The sequence below is a fragment of the Atta cephalotes genome (genome assembly GCF_000143395.1).
Source record: "Atta cephalotes unplaced genomic scaffold scaffold00057, whole genome shotgun sequence".
Taxonomy (NCBI): domain Eukaryota; kingdom Metazoa; phylum Arthropoda; class Insecta; order Hymenoptera; family Formicidae; genus Atta; species Atta cephalotes.
In genome coordinates, this window is record NW_012130121.1 from 669,636 (window position 1) to 685,921 (window position 16,286).

The 16,286-nt window shown below is 24.6% G+C and overlaps 1 protein-coding gene across 1 annotated transcript; it reads left to right on the plus strand.

Moving 5' to 3' along the window:
• The first annotated feature begins 7,373 nt into the window (after positions 1 to 7,373).
• Positions 7,374 to 11,681, plus strand: LOC105623405 (aromatic-L-amino-acid decarboxylase-like). The gene is made up of 8 exons (XM_012204798.1): positions 7,374 to 7,574; positions 8,060 to 8,293; positions 9,122 to 9,251; positions 9,446 to 9,706; positions 9,961 to 10,078; positions 10,479 to 10,569; positions 10,720 to 10,920; positions 11,195 to 11,681. Exons 1-8 carry the CDS (start codon positions 7,374 to 7,376, stop codon positions 11,492 to 11,494), a joined length of 1,536 nt encoding a protein of 511 aa, XP_012060188.1. The 3' UTR covers positions 11,495 to 11,681.
• The last annotated feature ends 4,605 nt before the right edge of the window (positions 11,682 to 16,286 follow it).

A 16,286-nucleotide genomic window follows, 5' to 3' on the forward strand; every position in this document is an offset into this window, starting at 1 on the left:
ACAATTTTTTCTTTTTGCATTTTATTATTATATGCATGTTGAAAGAAGTTATTGCATCAATGATATTTATGCAACATGCTTCAAATTATAATATTAGAAAGAAAAAATTGAATAGAGAATAGATAGTTACACTAGGAATAATAATTACAGAGAAAAGCTATATTAAAATTAGTTATGAAAAAAAATATTTGACAGATTTTTTAATGACACATGTAGTCATATAACATTGATGCAATAAATTCTATATTACTAATTAAATAGGAGAACAATAAGTAGAGATCAGAAGTCTTAAAATTCCTCAAAATTATAACGTTACAAAACAATATTTTTAAATAGTATTCAGCGATCAACAAAAAACATAAAATAATTATTTTCGCTTTCGCGCATTTCTTTGTCTAATATTATAATTATTTTGTGATTCAGCATTGCTAATATATTTGCATTTTAAATATGCATTCTAAATGTAAATGCGAACGTCATTATGTCTTTTAAATAATAAATAAATCGCAAACCTCATTTTAATACTCAAATGTCACGAATATATTTGAATATCTATGAACGCGTTGACAAACTTGACCGTGAAGTATATTGTATTTTCCTTATAACTTAATCGTCAATTTTGTGTAATTTTTGAGATACAAGTAAAATATTTTACTATTTATAACTCTAAAACTATACGAGATTACCGATTAAAAATTATAATAAGGAAAAGATAACATTAGTTAAAAAAAATGTTTTTTTTTTAATTATTTTGAATTAGACAAGATGTTTCTTAGATTATTTTTTAATGCTGAAAACGATGCTGCAAATTAAATTTCACCACGTTAGATTTCTGAAACAATTGAGGTTTAATATTCAAAAAAATAACTTTTTTGCATATTAAACCTCAATTGTTTTTTGCGTTACGTGATATTTTTTGTAAAAAATATTAATATTATCTTAAAATTTTGATCAGAGATCATGAATGCATTGTTTATCTCCTATAAATACTTATAATTTTTTTTAAATTTCAATGTCTTGCTTTTTAGTTTTTAGCCATTGTTATGATTTAATACAAAGTTTTTCCAAGATATTAAATTTTTCTCCTATGAATGGAGTTACACATAATTATTAGTTTGTGTTTGATAGTAATTTATCGTCATAGATATCGCTAAATATACATATACATGTATCAGCAGGATTGGGCATGTATTTGAAATACTTTTATTTAAAACATACTATTTGCAAATACAAACGTATTTTGCATTTTTTATTTCAGCGGATTAAATATTATGTATTTTATATTTAAAATCGAAAGATTGAAAGTTTTTTGTATTTTGTAATTCAAACAATAAGATTGATTATCAATGTTAGTATTTGAAGTACAAAATATTTTCAATCTTTTGTTATTAATACTGAAATATAAAATACAAAATACTTTTATATGCTTCCATGAAATACAAAATACAAAATATTTTCATGTACTCCGAACAAACATAAAATACAAAATATAATTGTCTTGCGAATACTATTTTTCAAATAAAAATATTTCAAATACATGTCATCATCTACAATAGCTTTGCAGCCTTGCACATATGTATATATATATATCGCCGATGAATAAATCATTTATAATTAGTTTGTGACCATTGATACATAGTGTAACTTATAAATACTTATCCTCATAAATATTATTGAGAGTATGCATACGTATATAATACACATGTACACAAAGCCTCATTTTCTCTAGGTCGAATATTTAAAAAAACGAATTTTTAGAAAAAAAATGTTTCAAACAAAAGTTGTATTTGTGAATGTATATTGATAATTACAAATTAGAAATTGTGTATGATACTTCATCGTTATGAGCGGAAAATTTTTACTATCTTAAAAAGACCTTGTATTCAAATCCTTTATAATAGCTAAAAAAAAAATTGAAATAAAGAAAAATGCATTTTATAAAGAATAAACAATATATTTGTGATTTTTAATTAGATTTTTAAGATAATGTTAACTATTTTTACAAAAAAATGTCAAATCGTTAATAAAATTATCGTCAAAAAAATTATATTTTGGACAATAAAACCTTACTATCTTAGAACCTGACGTGCTGGAATTTTTTGGCTTATGGCATTGTTTTCAGCATTTCAAAATGTATATAAAATTAGTTCAGAGTTTGAAGTAATTTTTTATTGTAAACTAGTGCAATTAATATTCTCACTATAATATATTGTATTATTTATATAATTTCAATATATTTATAAAAGTTTAGCATGTTATAAAGCACGCTGTTATCAAGTGATATGTACTTGGTAAAAAACAAATACTTAATTATTTATTTAGTTTATTTTAGGAAAAAACATTAATTTTTGCAGGATGAATTCTCTATTAAATATATAAAATTTATAAATATTGCCATAATAAAACGAAATGTAATAGGTAATAATAATTAAGTTAATTTTTAGTAAAATGTTATGTTTTAGTAAAATTTTAGTAAAATACATGTAAATGCATGTAATGACGTAGAATACAAGACCAGAAACAAACGCAAATTATTTTTAAGAATGTTTAATATCTATTTTTAAAATATTAAGAATTTAACAAAAATTTCACTGGTTGTTCTATTATTATTTTTGAATGTGTATATAAAATTTAAACACAAATTTTTTCATTGGTTTAAAAATTATATAATGTTATATAATGTTTTTGTACCATTAAAATCTTTAAATGTTATTAAGTAGTGACTGATATTTTTTTTAGCTGATATTTTTTATTAGCTGATATAAGCTAATAAAAAATTTCTGGTTGATACTAGTTATTTTGATTAATTATTTAATTGATACTTTTAACTGATATTTTTATATTTTGATTAATATTATAAAAAATGTTTTTCATCTTACATAAAATTTCAAACCGATAATTTTAAATATTGCGTTGCGAATAAATTTTCAATCTTATTAGTATTATGTAAGAATGTGTAATATAAGAATGTTTATTACAATACGTATAATATATATGTACACATACAATAATAACAAAGTTAAAATTGCTCTTTGATTCTTTAATATTTTTCTCATTTATTACAACATAATTCGAAAGTTGTCATTTCTAATTTGTTTGCAAAAAAGAATGGAAATAAAAAGAAAAATATACAAGGCTACAGTAATTTTTTGAATTATAAGTTAACTTTAAATGCTTATAAGTAAAAAACCATTTTATTTTTAGAGCCTCTATTATTATTTCTGGATTTTTTTGAACATTCTAAGACGACAATCCTAATACGAAAATATCGAAGCTGTAATAATTTTCGAATTACACACTATCTTTAATTAATTATAATTCAAAAACTATTGTAGCCTTAACATTTTTGTATTAGGATTTTCGTTTCAAAATTACCTCAAGAATATGTTAAGAGGGAATTTGATAGTTGTGAGACACCCTGTCTACTTTAAAAGTACATACTTTAAAAGTACCTCTATTTCTTCACAATTAATTATTACATCAAAATTACATTTCAAAATTAATATTACAAAATTTTAATGTGATTCAAAATACCCAAATATATTTCCTGGAAAATTTTCTTTTCAAGTTGTATATTTGTTATTTGTAATAAATGAGAGATATATATATATCTATCTTTTAATTATATTAATATAATATGTAGTTTTTGAATTATCATGGTAAGTTCACAATAGAATTACAATTAAAAGTTAAGACAGTAATAGGATAAAAATTGTCAAAATTATTATTGACAAAAGTCCAATTCGAGCTGTAGAATATGTCAAAATAAAAAACAAAACATAAATTATTTCTTGTATTACTTAATGATTAATAGATTACGATACATTAGTAGTTATAAATTGTAAATATTTTACATAATAAGTGTCATTCACAAGATAAAATTTTAAACTGATAAGACTTTAATATATTGCGAATAAATTATTAGGTGTATGCACAGATGAGAATATGATTAACTATTTCATATTTTAATCTTAGATAATTTCGTGAGAAATTATAATAAAAATGATAAGAAATAAAGATAATACAGAATATATAATACAGAGTACATAATACAGAAATAAAGATAATATAATACAGAGTATATAATATAGAGTATATAATACAGAAATTATGATAAAAGTTATTAAATTTTCATTTTTTTATAAAACAAGAAAAAAATCAAAAGAAAAGAAAAAACAAAAGAAAAACCGATAAGCCATTTTATGTTTTAGAGAAGAACAACTTTCCTGGCAAAAATTTTTAATGAAAGATTGTGCTTATATTTGTTTATAGAGAATTATAGAGAATTTTGTCGATAATGATATTACTGTTTATGAAGAGTTTCATTGTGATTCATCAATATGATTATACTGTTTAGAAGCACATTATAACACTCTTCTTTATTGACATAGTAATATTTTATTACTAATACTTAGAAATCTGTAATAAAAGAAAGACTCGAGACTACGTCATTAACAATTCCATGTTTAAATTTCCATCTCATAAATAATTCAATAAATATTTTAAAACTCAATGAAACATTTACTTAATACTTGAGTAAACTTCTTATATAAACTTTTAATGAACATACTTATATAAACTTTCAATAAACATATTAGTTCGTTAGGTTTAAGTGTTTATCAACTGAAGATATATAAATTATAAAGTTGTTCGAATAGTTCACATTGCATAGTGAAGCAAACTCTCTTCTACTATACAGCAGTCTACTCTTATTGCTTTGAAAATATAAACAAAAAGGTATAAAAATATACAATCAGGAAGAAACACATCGGGATAAATATAGCTTAATAATATAGCTTATAATATAGTAAATTTTGTATTGACACATTTTATTCATGTCTAATTTATAGTACCTTCGAATTTATATTAAATGTATCGTTAATATTTTGTTTTGAGAGAGAGACACATTGTTTTGAACAAATATTTAATTACTATTAATGAAATTTAATTTTTTTTTATTAGTGTACGCATTTCATTTAGCTGATTCTTATTTTCTTGGTATGTTTCTTCTCGATTGGTTGGATATTTAAAAATTTCATTACATAGATATAAACTTATTTTACACAAAAAGAATATTTTAAATTGAATAAAGAATAGACTCTATATAAAAAAAACTCGTTATAATGAATGTCAGTAGTACACATTTAATTAATATAACTAAATTGCAAATTTATAAATATAACTATTATGAACTACTATTGCTCTTATGTACCGTCCAATTAGAATTAAAGAAATGAACAGCCGTTTAATTATAAAAAAAAATAGTTCATCAGTTGAAGCGAAAGAACATTTTCGGAGCACTAAAAGAATTGCTTTCTCGTTCGGTAAATATGATTACGGAGAAAGCAAGTGAAAGTTTTTTGAGTGGCGGTATTTAATATTAGAGAACGGTATTCGATGGAAAACACTTTCGGATCATCCATCAACTCGTGCGTTTATCTCGAGTCGTACAGATTGATCATCAGTTAAATTTTTGTCGCTATTGTGTCCGATTGTGTCCGATGACAGCGAGATACAAACCTCGGATCTAAGTGAAAGATTGCTACTTTACGATGTTTATGGTGATCATATAGTGAATTTTCCTTGTTCTGTGCAACGTGACGCGTAAATTATACAGGTACGACTTCCATAATAGATCGTGAATGGAAATAATACTTAGAAATAAAAATATTTGTCTTGAAAATAGAAAGAAAAATTTTATTGGGAGACTCTCACGTTTTTTATACGAAATTTTTCTCTTCACTGTTAAATTCATAACAAATTATATTTAATTTGAGTTATTTTTAATAATTTTTATAATTCACCATTATTCCCACACTCATTATGTCGTTAATTTAACTAATTAAAGTAATACTGGTTTTAAGCAATTTAAAAATATATATAAAATATATTGATTCAAATTTAATTTATTATTTGTGCATATATTAATATAGACATTTATTTACTTCAAAATCAAGTAATTCAATTACAGAAATTGATTTACATTTTGATATACATTAATAATACGTTTGTTACTCATGATGTTGTTGATTAGCTATTACGAGCGCACTGTAATATGTAAAGTATTAAAAAGATTCGACAACTGTCTCCTGACGAATTTTATTCAACGATGATACAGGTAAGCTTATAGATATATATAAATCGGAGATGTATTATTAGCAGCTTATGAAAACAAATTGACTCGATCAGAACTAGAGGGATCTTCTCTACGATAAAAGAGGTAGAAATTCCGATAAATTTTAACAATAACATGATATTTTCAAATACCAAAAATATGCGTGATGGGAATAAAAGAAATTGAGATATGTGAGTCAATAACTTACGAATTCGTTTTAGGGATAAATCATAAGATATCTATAAGACTATGAATATTCAAGACGAATCTTAAGGGTAGATTGAAAAAAGGACTAAACGACGAGATAAAAACAAATAAGATAAATAGCAAGAAAGATTTTTCAGAAATATTTAGAAAAATCTTATATTAAAACCTTATGTGACACGTACAGTGTGATAAATTTATCATTTTCATACAAATAAATTTAATAAATTTAATAATTTTAATAAATTTAATGAGCAAGCTAGTTGGGCTTTGAATGTGAAACTGTAGTTGTGGTATAAAGACATCATTTTGTATTGTTCAATGTTGGTTCGCATTTTTTGAACTTAGTTTTTTTGTTGCAGATGGTAAATAATTTTTGTGAAATTGACTTAATTCCCAGAGGGGATCTTTTCAAATGGGCAGTAAACGTGTTAAAAATAACGAAATGTTATTTAATTCCAGAATCATTGATATTTAACAAAGTTTCGCTATCAAGCATTTCCGCACTAGCTATTTCTAAGTTGAATCAACAAGTATGAAATTTAAGTCAAGATAAAATAATCTTAATAAAACTTATCATTACAGAAAAAAATGTTGTTGATTCAATTAAAATCTATATTACGGGTCATCACTAACATAAGTAATTAATTCATGTATATTTTTATTGATGCTATAAAAGCTTGATTATTGAAATAATAATTTATGTCAATAAAACTATACATGAATTAATTACTTATGTTAGTGACGTCCCGTAATATAATATAGACTAATAATATAGACTTTAATTGAATCAACAGCATTTTTTTCTCAATATATGATAAAAAAATTTATAGCATTATGTAATGGTACAGTTATATAAAAATCATTCGCAAGAGAGAGAGAGATAGTGATTTGCTACATAAGTTTAACTTTAATGACATCAAATTCAAAGCCATATTTCAATCTTCCTTCATTATTTTCGAACATATTAATTATGTTACGAACATATTAATTAAAACGGATTTTTTAACTCGTAGGTTACAGCGTAATTGGCGTACTCTTGAATTTATAAAATATGGATACTTCGGAATTTATACAATTTGCCAAAGCAACTATAGATTACGTTGCGGATTATACTGATACTTTGAGAAGTAGAAACGTATTGCCGGATGTGGAGCCGGGTTATCTTAGTAAGTTACTTCCAAAAGAAGCACCGCAAAAATCCGAAAAATGGCAGGAAGTTCTCAAAGACGTGGAAAAATATATTATGCCAGGGGTAAATTTTTAATTCTTTTAAAAATTTTTTTTATTATAAAATGTTATTATATATATTATTATATATATTATAAATATTATTATATATTATTATATCGCATTAAAACTTGCATACAATAGTAAATTTTAATGTTTAATAGAGTTGTATTAAAATTAATAAAAATGTAATGCTATCCAGATAAATAAAGAGAAAAAAATTAATTTTTTAAAAATATATAATTAGAAATAATATATTAAAAATATTAAAAATACTATAATTAGAAAAAAATAATAAAATTTAATAAATAAAGAATAAATATTATTATTTTGTACTACATAAAACTAATACTTTTATTTTTATTGCTTCTTTTGCAATTTATCTTTTCACTTTGTAATTTATTTTGCGATATTAAATAAATTTTCTTTAAATTTATAGAAAAAATCCCTTTATATTTTATATTTTGAAGAAAAAAAAATAAACTTGATCATTTTCATCAATATACGCAGGTGACACATTGGAACTCGCCATATTTTCACGCATATTTCCCAACGGGTAACTCTTTTCCTTCACTCGTCGCTGATATTGTGAGCAGCGCGATTGGGTGTATCGGTTTCAGCTGGATAGCATCTCCAGCTTGCACCGAGCTCGAAGTCATTACATGCAATTGGTTTGGGCAGATGTTAGGACTTCCTAGTGAGTTTTTGCATAGTAGCAATGGAACAGGTGGTGGAATCATTCAGGTAATATACTTTTATATATTGGATTGCCCGGAAAGTTCGTGCCGACTAATTTATATAATTTAATAAATGTATACTAAAATTTAAATTTTCTGCGTTTCAATTTTCCTTCAACATCGGCATGAACCCAATATATACTTACTTATACGAAATGATAGATTTTGCATTTTTCAAAATGCATAGAATTGCATGAATATTTTTAATCTAATGAGAAACTATACATTTTCGGAGCTTTCGAAAATTATAGCAAAAATAATGGACAAACGGAAGCACTCTCACGCAGCGGGAATCATATATCTTTAAATCAATGTATTCATTTTGATTAATATAAAAAAGATAATTAATAACTTTCAATTCTACTATAAGAAAAAATTCTATTTATATCTATTTCTATAAGAAAATCTATTTATAAAAATCTATCTATCTTTAAATATTCACAATATTTTAATAAGATATAAAAAATATTACTTATAATTACTGTGAAATACAAATTGCTTGTAACCTTTTGAGAAATCAAAAAGTACCCATCTATCAATAAATTATATTTCAAATCATAATTTTAAATGAAATTTGTAACATTTTAACATTATATTTCTTATATACATTATGTAACCTCAACTAAAAAATTATTACATACATATATATTTTAATTAAATTTTTTTTATACACATATTTTCTATTTAATCCTACTTTGTATATCTTAATCTTATCAATCTTACCTATTATAAATTACTATTATTATACATAAATTACATGTTTCAATATATTTAATATTATGTACATTAATATTCAAAAATTTAATCATGTTTTAATTCGTCTCATTAATTTCAGGGGTCTGCCAGTGAATGTACATTCATATGTTTACTAGCTGCGAAAGAACGCACAGTGCGTCGAGTGAAACAACTTCATCCAGAACTAGACGAGGATCACATCAAAGCTAAACTAGTCGCATATACTTCTAGTAAGTATTAATGAAAATAAAAGAATCTTGAGATACAAAAATGTACATGTTACATAATGTAATATTATAAGTTTAATATAAATTCGTGTATTATATTGATCTATTGATTTTTGTCCTACAGATTAAGTGTACAGATTACGTTTCTACCAGTCCCTATGTCGAATATTTGTATATGTTTTTTCTTACACATTTAGATCAATCTAATTCTTCAGTGGAGAAGGCAGGAATCCTAGGATCAATGCCAATGAGGTTGCTACCAGTGGATGATAAGTGCTCTCTGCGTGGAGAAATTTTGAAGAAAGCGATGCAGGATGATATGGAAAAAGGTCTTATACCGTGTTACGTCGTCGCTACTTTAGGAACTACTAGCACCTGTGCCTTCGACAATATAGATGAAATAGGACAAATATGCAAAGAATATGATATATGGTTGCACATTGATGCAGCTTACGCGGGTAGATAGTCGTTTATTTCTTTTCTTATTAGCTATATTTTTCATTAACTTTATCTTTTCATCTTATATTTGTCATAATTACGTCAATCGTTAAAATTAGTAGAGTTAAAATTAGTAGTTAGAAATATAACTCATGTTATTTAATTACCGGCTAAGTTTGCAGTGTGTGTTGTTCATATTTATATAATATAATTTTATATAATATAATATATAAAAAAAATTTATTTCATTAATTTAATTAATAGTATTAATTAGGTGCAGCATTTATTTGTCCGGAATTTAGATATTTGATGTCCGGCATTCAGTATGTGGATTCTTTTAATGTAAACGTACATAAATGGTTGCTTACGAATTTTGATGCTTCGGTAATGTGGTATGTATATCAATAATATTACTAACAATAAGTAAAAATAACTTAATCGAATTATTTAAGTAAATTTGTTCTAATTTGTCAAATATTTGTGTTTTTTTTCTTATCATATTTCTCATGTAATAAATAAATAAATACTAATTTAACTTTATTTAATTTTTAAATGTCTTTTGTATACTCTTTAATAAAAAAACTTACATAATAGATAGAGAATTTAGATAATTTATAAAATATTTAATTTAAATTATTATTTAAAAATTTAAGAAAATAAAATTTAAATTAAGCTGTCGTATTAAATAAAAAAGTTTATTTATATAAAATAAAAATTTATAAATAGAAATTACGGTAATATTTTACAGAATAAGTTTATATTTATATAAACTATATTTGTTTTTACTTTTAGGGTAAAAGACTCGAAAAGCCTTGTAGAAACATTCAGTGTTAACAGAATATATCTATCACACGATAAAGAAGGATTAATACCAGATTACAGAGTAAGACTTTATACATTTTTTTACTAACATAATATTCTTGTCTTAATAGACTTTCTAATAAATTAAAAATGTAATTAAAAATATTAAAGTACCATTAGATGTATGTAACTGAAAATATTCTTTAATTTTTCTTAATTTTTTCATGTACAGAATTGGCAGATACCATTAGGCCGACGTTTTCGTTCTTTAAAATTGTGGTTTGTCATGCGCATTTATGGAGTACAAGGTCTGCAGGAGTATATTAGAAATGACGTAAAACTAGCGCATCTTTTCGAAACATATGTCAGATCGGACGATAGATTTGAAATAACCACTGAAGTCATTTTAGGTCTTGTCTGCTTTCGTATCAAGGTATATATTTTTTCTTTTTCAAGCTTGTAAATTAAAAATTAGCTTTAATGATAGATAATTTCTTTTTCTTTTTTTTATTTATAAATTTCTATCTTATAATTAAACAAATTTATTTCTATTTAATTTGAATAATTAATTAATCATATATGTTTAATTTATCGTTTAAATTTTTATGTAATATTCGAATCTCTTTTTTGATTAGTATTATCTTTAATTATAAATTAATCACGTTATTTCGAATATTTCTATACTTCAAAATTATTTCTTTTTTCAGGGTGATAATAATTTAACAAAGGAACTCTTAAATCGTCTGCAGGCTAGGAAAAAAGTTTATCTCATCGCTGGCATGTATCATCATAAACTTGTTGCTAGATTCGTCGTTTGCAGCCGATTATGTCGGGAAGAAGACATTGCTATCTCATGGAATGAAATACGCAGTCAGACGACAGAAATTTTGCAAACAAAATTTAATAAAGAATCGATTAAAAATGGCATAAAATCGACAGACGATATGGCGGCAAGAATAGAAAGTTTAAACTTAGAGTCAAAGAAAAATATGCAGAAAATATCGTAACTGATACTTTCCGTAAAATTTCGCGATCGATTAATTATATTATGTATTATTATTTTTATGGCTTCATAAATTCTTAATTGTAAATTAAGAATTTTTATTTTTTAATTATATGCAGAATCTATATCAGTTATGTAATATCTCAATAGCATATAATATCTAATAAAGATTGATTATTTTTTAATATTTCTATTGGCGGTTCTTCATTATATATATTTCACATTTTAATATTTTATTACTTATTTTATTATATACGTGTATAATTGTCATGATAAAGAGGGCACTTATTGGATTGTCTGGAAAGTTCGTGCCGCGAAAAAGATTTAAATTTAATAAATGTATACTAAAATTTAAATCTTCTGCATTTCAATTTTCCTTCAAAATCGGCACGAACTTTCCGGACAATCCAATATATATTTAATACAAGTATTTGCAGAATGTGAAATTGCAGAGGAAATTAGTTTTTATGGTCCACTTACGCCCGTTTCTACCAATGCAGTTCAGTTTTATAATCTGGGGATTTAACTAACTCTTCATCTTTTTTTAGTTCAAAGAATTAGAAAAAGATGAAAAGTAAATTGGAACGAGATTATAAAGTTAATCTACATTAATAGAAACGGGCATTAGTTTTACAAATTCTTCAAAGTATTTGATTGACGAACCAGAAGAAAGAATGTTACTAATTGACCAATCAAAGAATTAAAATGCTTTAAAGCATTTGTAGCTTCAAGTGGTACTTTTGTTGCTATTATTAATCTTTCGTAAAATTAGAATTTTAATATCAGGTTTTAAAAATCATGATACCGTTTTAAAAATCAGATGCATCATATGAAAGAATTCTGCGCTATATTTTTTGCTTGTTGTTTATGTCTCAGGTAACAAACTACAAAGAAAAATGTATGTACTATGTGCACTTTGAAATATCATCGTATTTACGTCGCCATAAAAATGCGCGCGCTGGCCGACTACGTCAAATTATAAGATCATATAATCACCAATATTTTTGCAAATGATTTTGCAAAAAATTACATCACAAGAATCTTTTGATCTCGTTTGAAAACTAAAAATCTAGTGTATCTATAAATAAGAATATAAGACAACAAGTTTTTATAATTAGACTGCTTACTTCACTGCCATGTTAAGCAGTATTCCGATAGAGGCTCTTATTTCTATCTATGCACGTACACATCACAGTATGCATATATGTATATGCATAGGTGTTGACAAACAAGGACAGCTTGAAAACACATTTATCTCTTACTATCATGTACAAAATAATCAAAGTGAGTAGCTAGTTATAAAAATCTGTGTAAGATTTGTAGTAAGTTTGCTTAACTCGGACGATTAGTTGGCAAAATATCATCGATTTATTATAAGATTAAAGTTAATTTTGCTTCTTGAAGTTTTGATTAAAATATTTTCTAGATCATTATTTAATTATTGACAGGCATCTTCGTGTAGAAATCATTGTTTCTTCAGATTGTAATATCTTAATTCGTAAAATTATAATTTAAAATTGTATTAAAAATGCGTTTATAATAATATCAAATAAAATTTTATTAAGAAATGATTAATATTAATATTATTTATTTGATGTTTTTATAGCAAAATAGAAATTTAACTATTTATGATAAATTAATTTAAATAGTTTTTGTTCAACAAATTGTGTCTAAAAATAATAAAACTGAAATGAAAAAGGGTTTAATTATAGTTTCCTTTTCTATCAAAGCTTGATGAGTAATTATTTTATGTAACATCAATAGAATCTCTTATTAATAAATATATACATATATAAAATATTTACCATTTGGTAAATACTATTATTGTTTTCTGACATTGTCCTTCTGTAATCTCCTCTTCCTCAGTTAATCATCTGTTATTTTATTTTTTAATCGTCTGTTTCTTTATTTCACATTCATATAATTTCCATCAGTGAAAATTCTCAAATTGTGACATCAGAACAAGGAAAACACAATAAAAATTATATTTGCAAATTATATTTGAATTAAAAATATATATATTTTGCCAAATATCGTTGTAATTATTATGTATACTTTATCTAAATTAGATTTCACAATTTTCTTAATAAATAAAGATAATATCTTTAGATTTTAAAGTCCTCTTTTCTTCAGTTCTAAAATGCAATAAGTGTAGTAAGTCTTAAACTTTATAAAATTGACCAATCATGGTCGAATATTCTTCACAATCGATTGTGATTAATAATTTTCTTAAGATTTAAAGTTTATTGCATCTATTGTGTTTCGGAATTTACACATTATACTGTAAAATGAGATTCGGAATAATTTTGACAAAGCTAAATAACACACATATCAAAATCTAGACATAAGAAGTCTTAAAAACTTTTTAGGCCCAATTTCACAATATATAGTTATTTAGATGTAATCAAGAAATGTAATCAAGAAATTCATGAATGAATCTGTTGACCTTTAATCTTTAAGTAACTATATATTGTGAAAATAGGTCTTAAAGACGTTCTGATTTCGAATATGTATGCTGCCTATAGATATTTTTCAAAATTTGAACAAAAGATGTTTCGATCGAATTAAAAAGTTATTTCATTTTCGGTACATTCATTCACATTTTTATTATTTACATTATTTTGTATATAATTTATTTTACGTTATGTGTGTAACACATTACCGCAAGAATTACATTATTAAAAATATAACAATATACAAGAATACAAAATTTATTTGTGATATAGAATTACACACAAAACGTTCGGTATATGTATATAATACAATTTTGTCACGATACAATGTGAAACATGTGAAAATAATTATCGACAAATGACTATTACGTATGGTTCTTATTAAGCGCAGCAATTGCAAAGTTTAATCTGCTTAAGCCCGGTTGCATGTTATTTTAATTTTAAGCGAGACTTAAAACTTTCTTTGTTCCTATTTCTTTTCGGTTTTTTAAAATGAGATAGAAAAAGTTTTAAGTTTCGCTTAAAATCAAAGTAATATTGATGGTGCAATCGAGTCTTAATATTACTTGTTTAATTTATACGAGCAACCGCAAAAAGATTGTTAATAAATATGTTATACATATTCTTCAATTAAAAAAAAATGTCAATTATTGACATATTTTCTTATTCTTGTTTAATATTTAATAACAAAAAGGATAAAATGATACTTGCGAGCGTTGCGAACGTTAAGTGAAACGCACTCTTATTTTTAATATTACCGTTATTATACTAAAATATAAAATATAATTTAAAAATATCTGAAGACACTTTTTAAGTATCTATACCTAGATACATTTTAAAAGTATCTTATCCATTACCGCATATAAATTTCCTTACCAATTAATGAATCGCGATGTCGGATATATATCCGATCTGTTCCGTGTCCGTCGCGTCATGCAAATGAAACATGAATGCGTCAAAATGGCGGAAGAGTCACGAGGTACGGCTTCGTTTTCGACGCGTCCAATTTCGCCAAAAAACTTGAACGTTATGCGCTTATTCAAGCCTAATCTATGTCAGATTGTGAGCAAATCTCAAGCTCGTCAGCCAATCCGATGCGTTAATTTTAAAAGTGATATGTTTCGAGATTTTTGCATCCTATATCTTATGTAGATCGGCTTTAATATCGAGTTTATACATTCTCCGCGTAATAAATACCATACTCGCATTTTTTATGACAGAATATATATTAATAACAAAATGTATATTAATCTTACAACTTATAACTATTAAATCTATTAATATAACTAAACTTAGATTTACTTATAATTATTAGAACTATTAGATAACTCTATAATCTTATAACTATTAGATATCTATATGATCATCGCTTTATCGGTTTTTCGCACGATATGTTTTCAATCAAATGAATTTTAGGAAAAATATGCATTTTAACAAATATCAATGTGCAAATACTAAATCTATACTCTATATAATATAATAATTAGACGTCATTATGAAAGGAATAAATGTGAAATTATGTAGGTCATTTAATTTTTCGATTTATGTACGTTTACGTTATTTACATCTTATGTTCTCAATTTAATATTAACTTTTCACAAATTATAATTTTTTAAACGAAAACTAAAATTCTATATCTTCTGCTTTTATCGCTTTGAATGTTAATTACCTAAAGTTTTTTTGGAAACGCAACAAGAACTCTTTATGAAACAATGAAAATGTTTGCAAATTGATATTCAATTATATTAATTACTATATTTGAATTTTTTTTATTAAAGTAGGAAAGCTGTGAATTGATTATTTGCCAATTATTATTAATATTGTAAGCTTACCAAATTATAAATTCTTTTACCAATTTAAATTACAACTATCTTATACAACTATCTATTTAAATTAAAACTATCACAAGTAATGCATCGCTCAATAAATGCAAAAGATAACAAAACGACAATAGAAAGTCGTAAATGATCGAAGTTGTTTGTTTGTAAATGACATGTGACACTTTTTCATAGCAACCCGTGTCTAAGTCATACACGTCTAAATTTCCGCAATTAATAACCTCCTTTTTATTAATTGGTTTTAATACCAATACAACCAATGAAATGCTTTTCAAATCTAGGATACCATCTAAGAAACTGTTGCGATTTTTCACAAGGTATGCAGGTATTAATCAATCATTAAATGAGATTACACAATCCTTTTGCTAAAATGATACTTTTTCTTATTCATGTATTTGTTAATGAAACTGGATTTCATTATTTGCAATCAAAAGTAATCGAATGAAATGATTTTCTGTGTTGCAGACCATTCTCGGATAAAGGTAGAAGAAATAAAGAAGATATA

Coding starts and splice junctions, on each gene's coding strand:
- LOC105623405 (XM_012204798.1), top strand. CDS start 7,374: ATGGATACTTCGGAATTTATACAATTTGCCAAAGCAACTATAGATTAC. Junction 7,575..8,059: donor AAAAATATATTATGCCAGGG/GTAAATTTTTAA, acceptor CAATATACGCAG/GTGACACATTGGAACTCGCC. Junction 10,079..10,478: donor TTTGATGCTTCGGTAATGTG/GTATGTATATCA, acceptor TTTTACTTTTAG/GGTAAAAGACTCGAAAAGCC.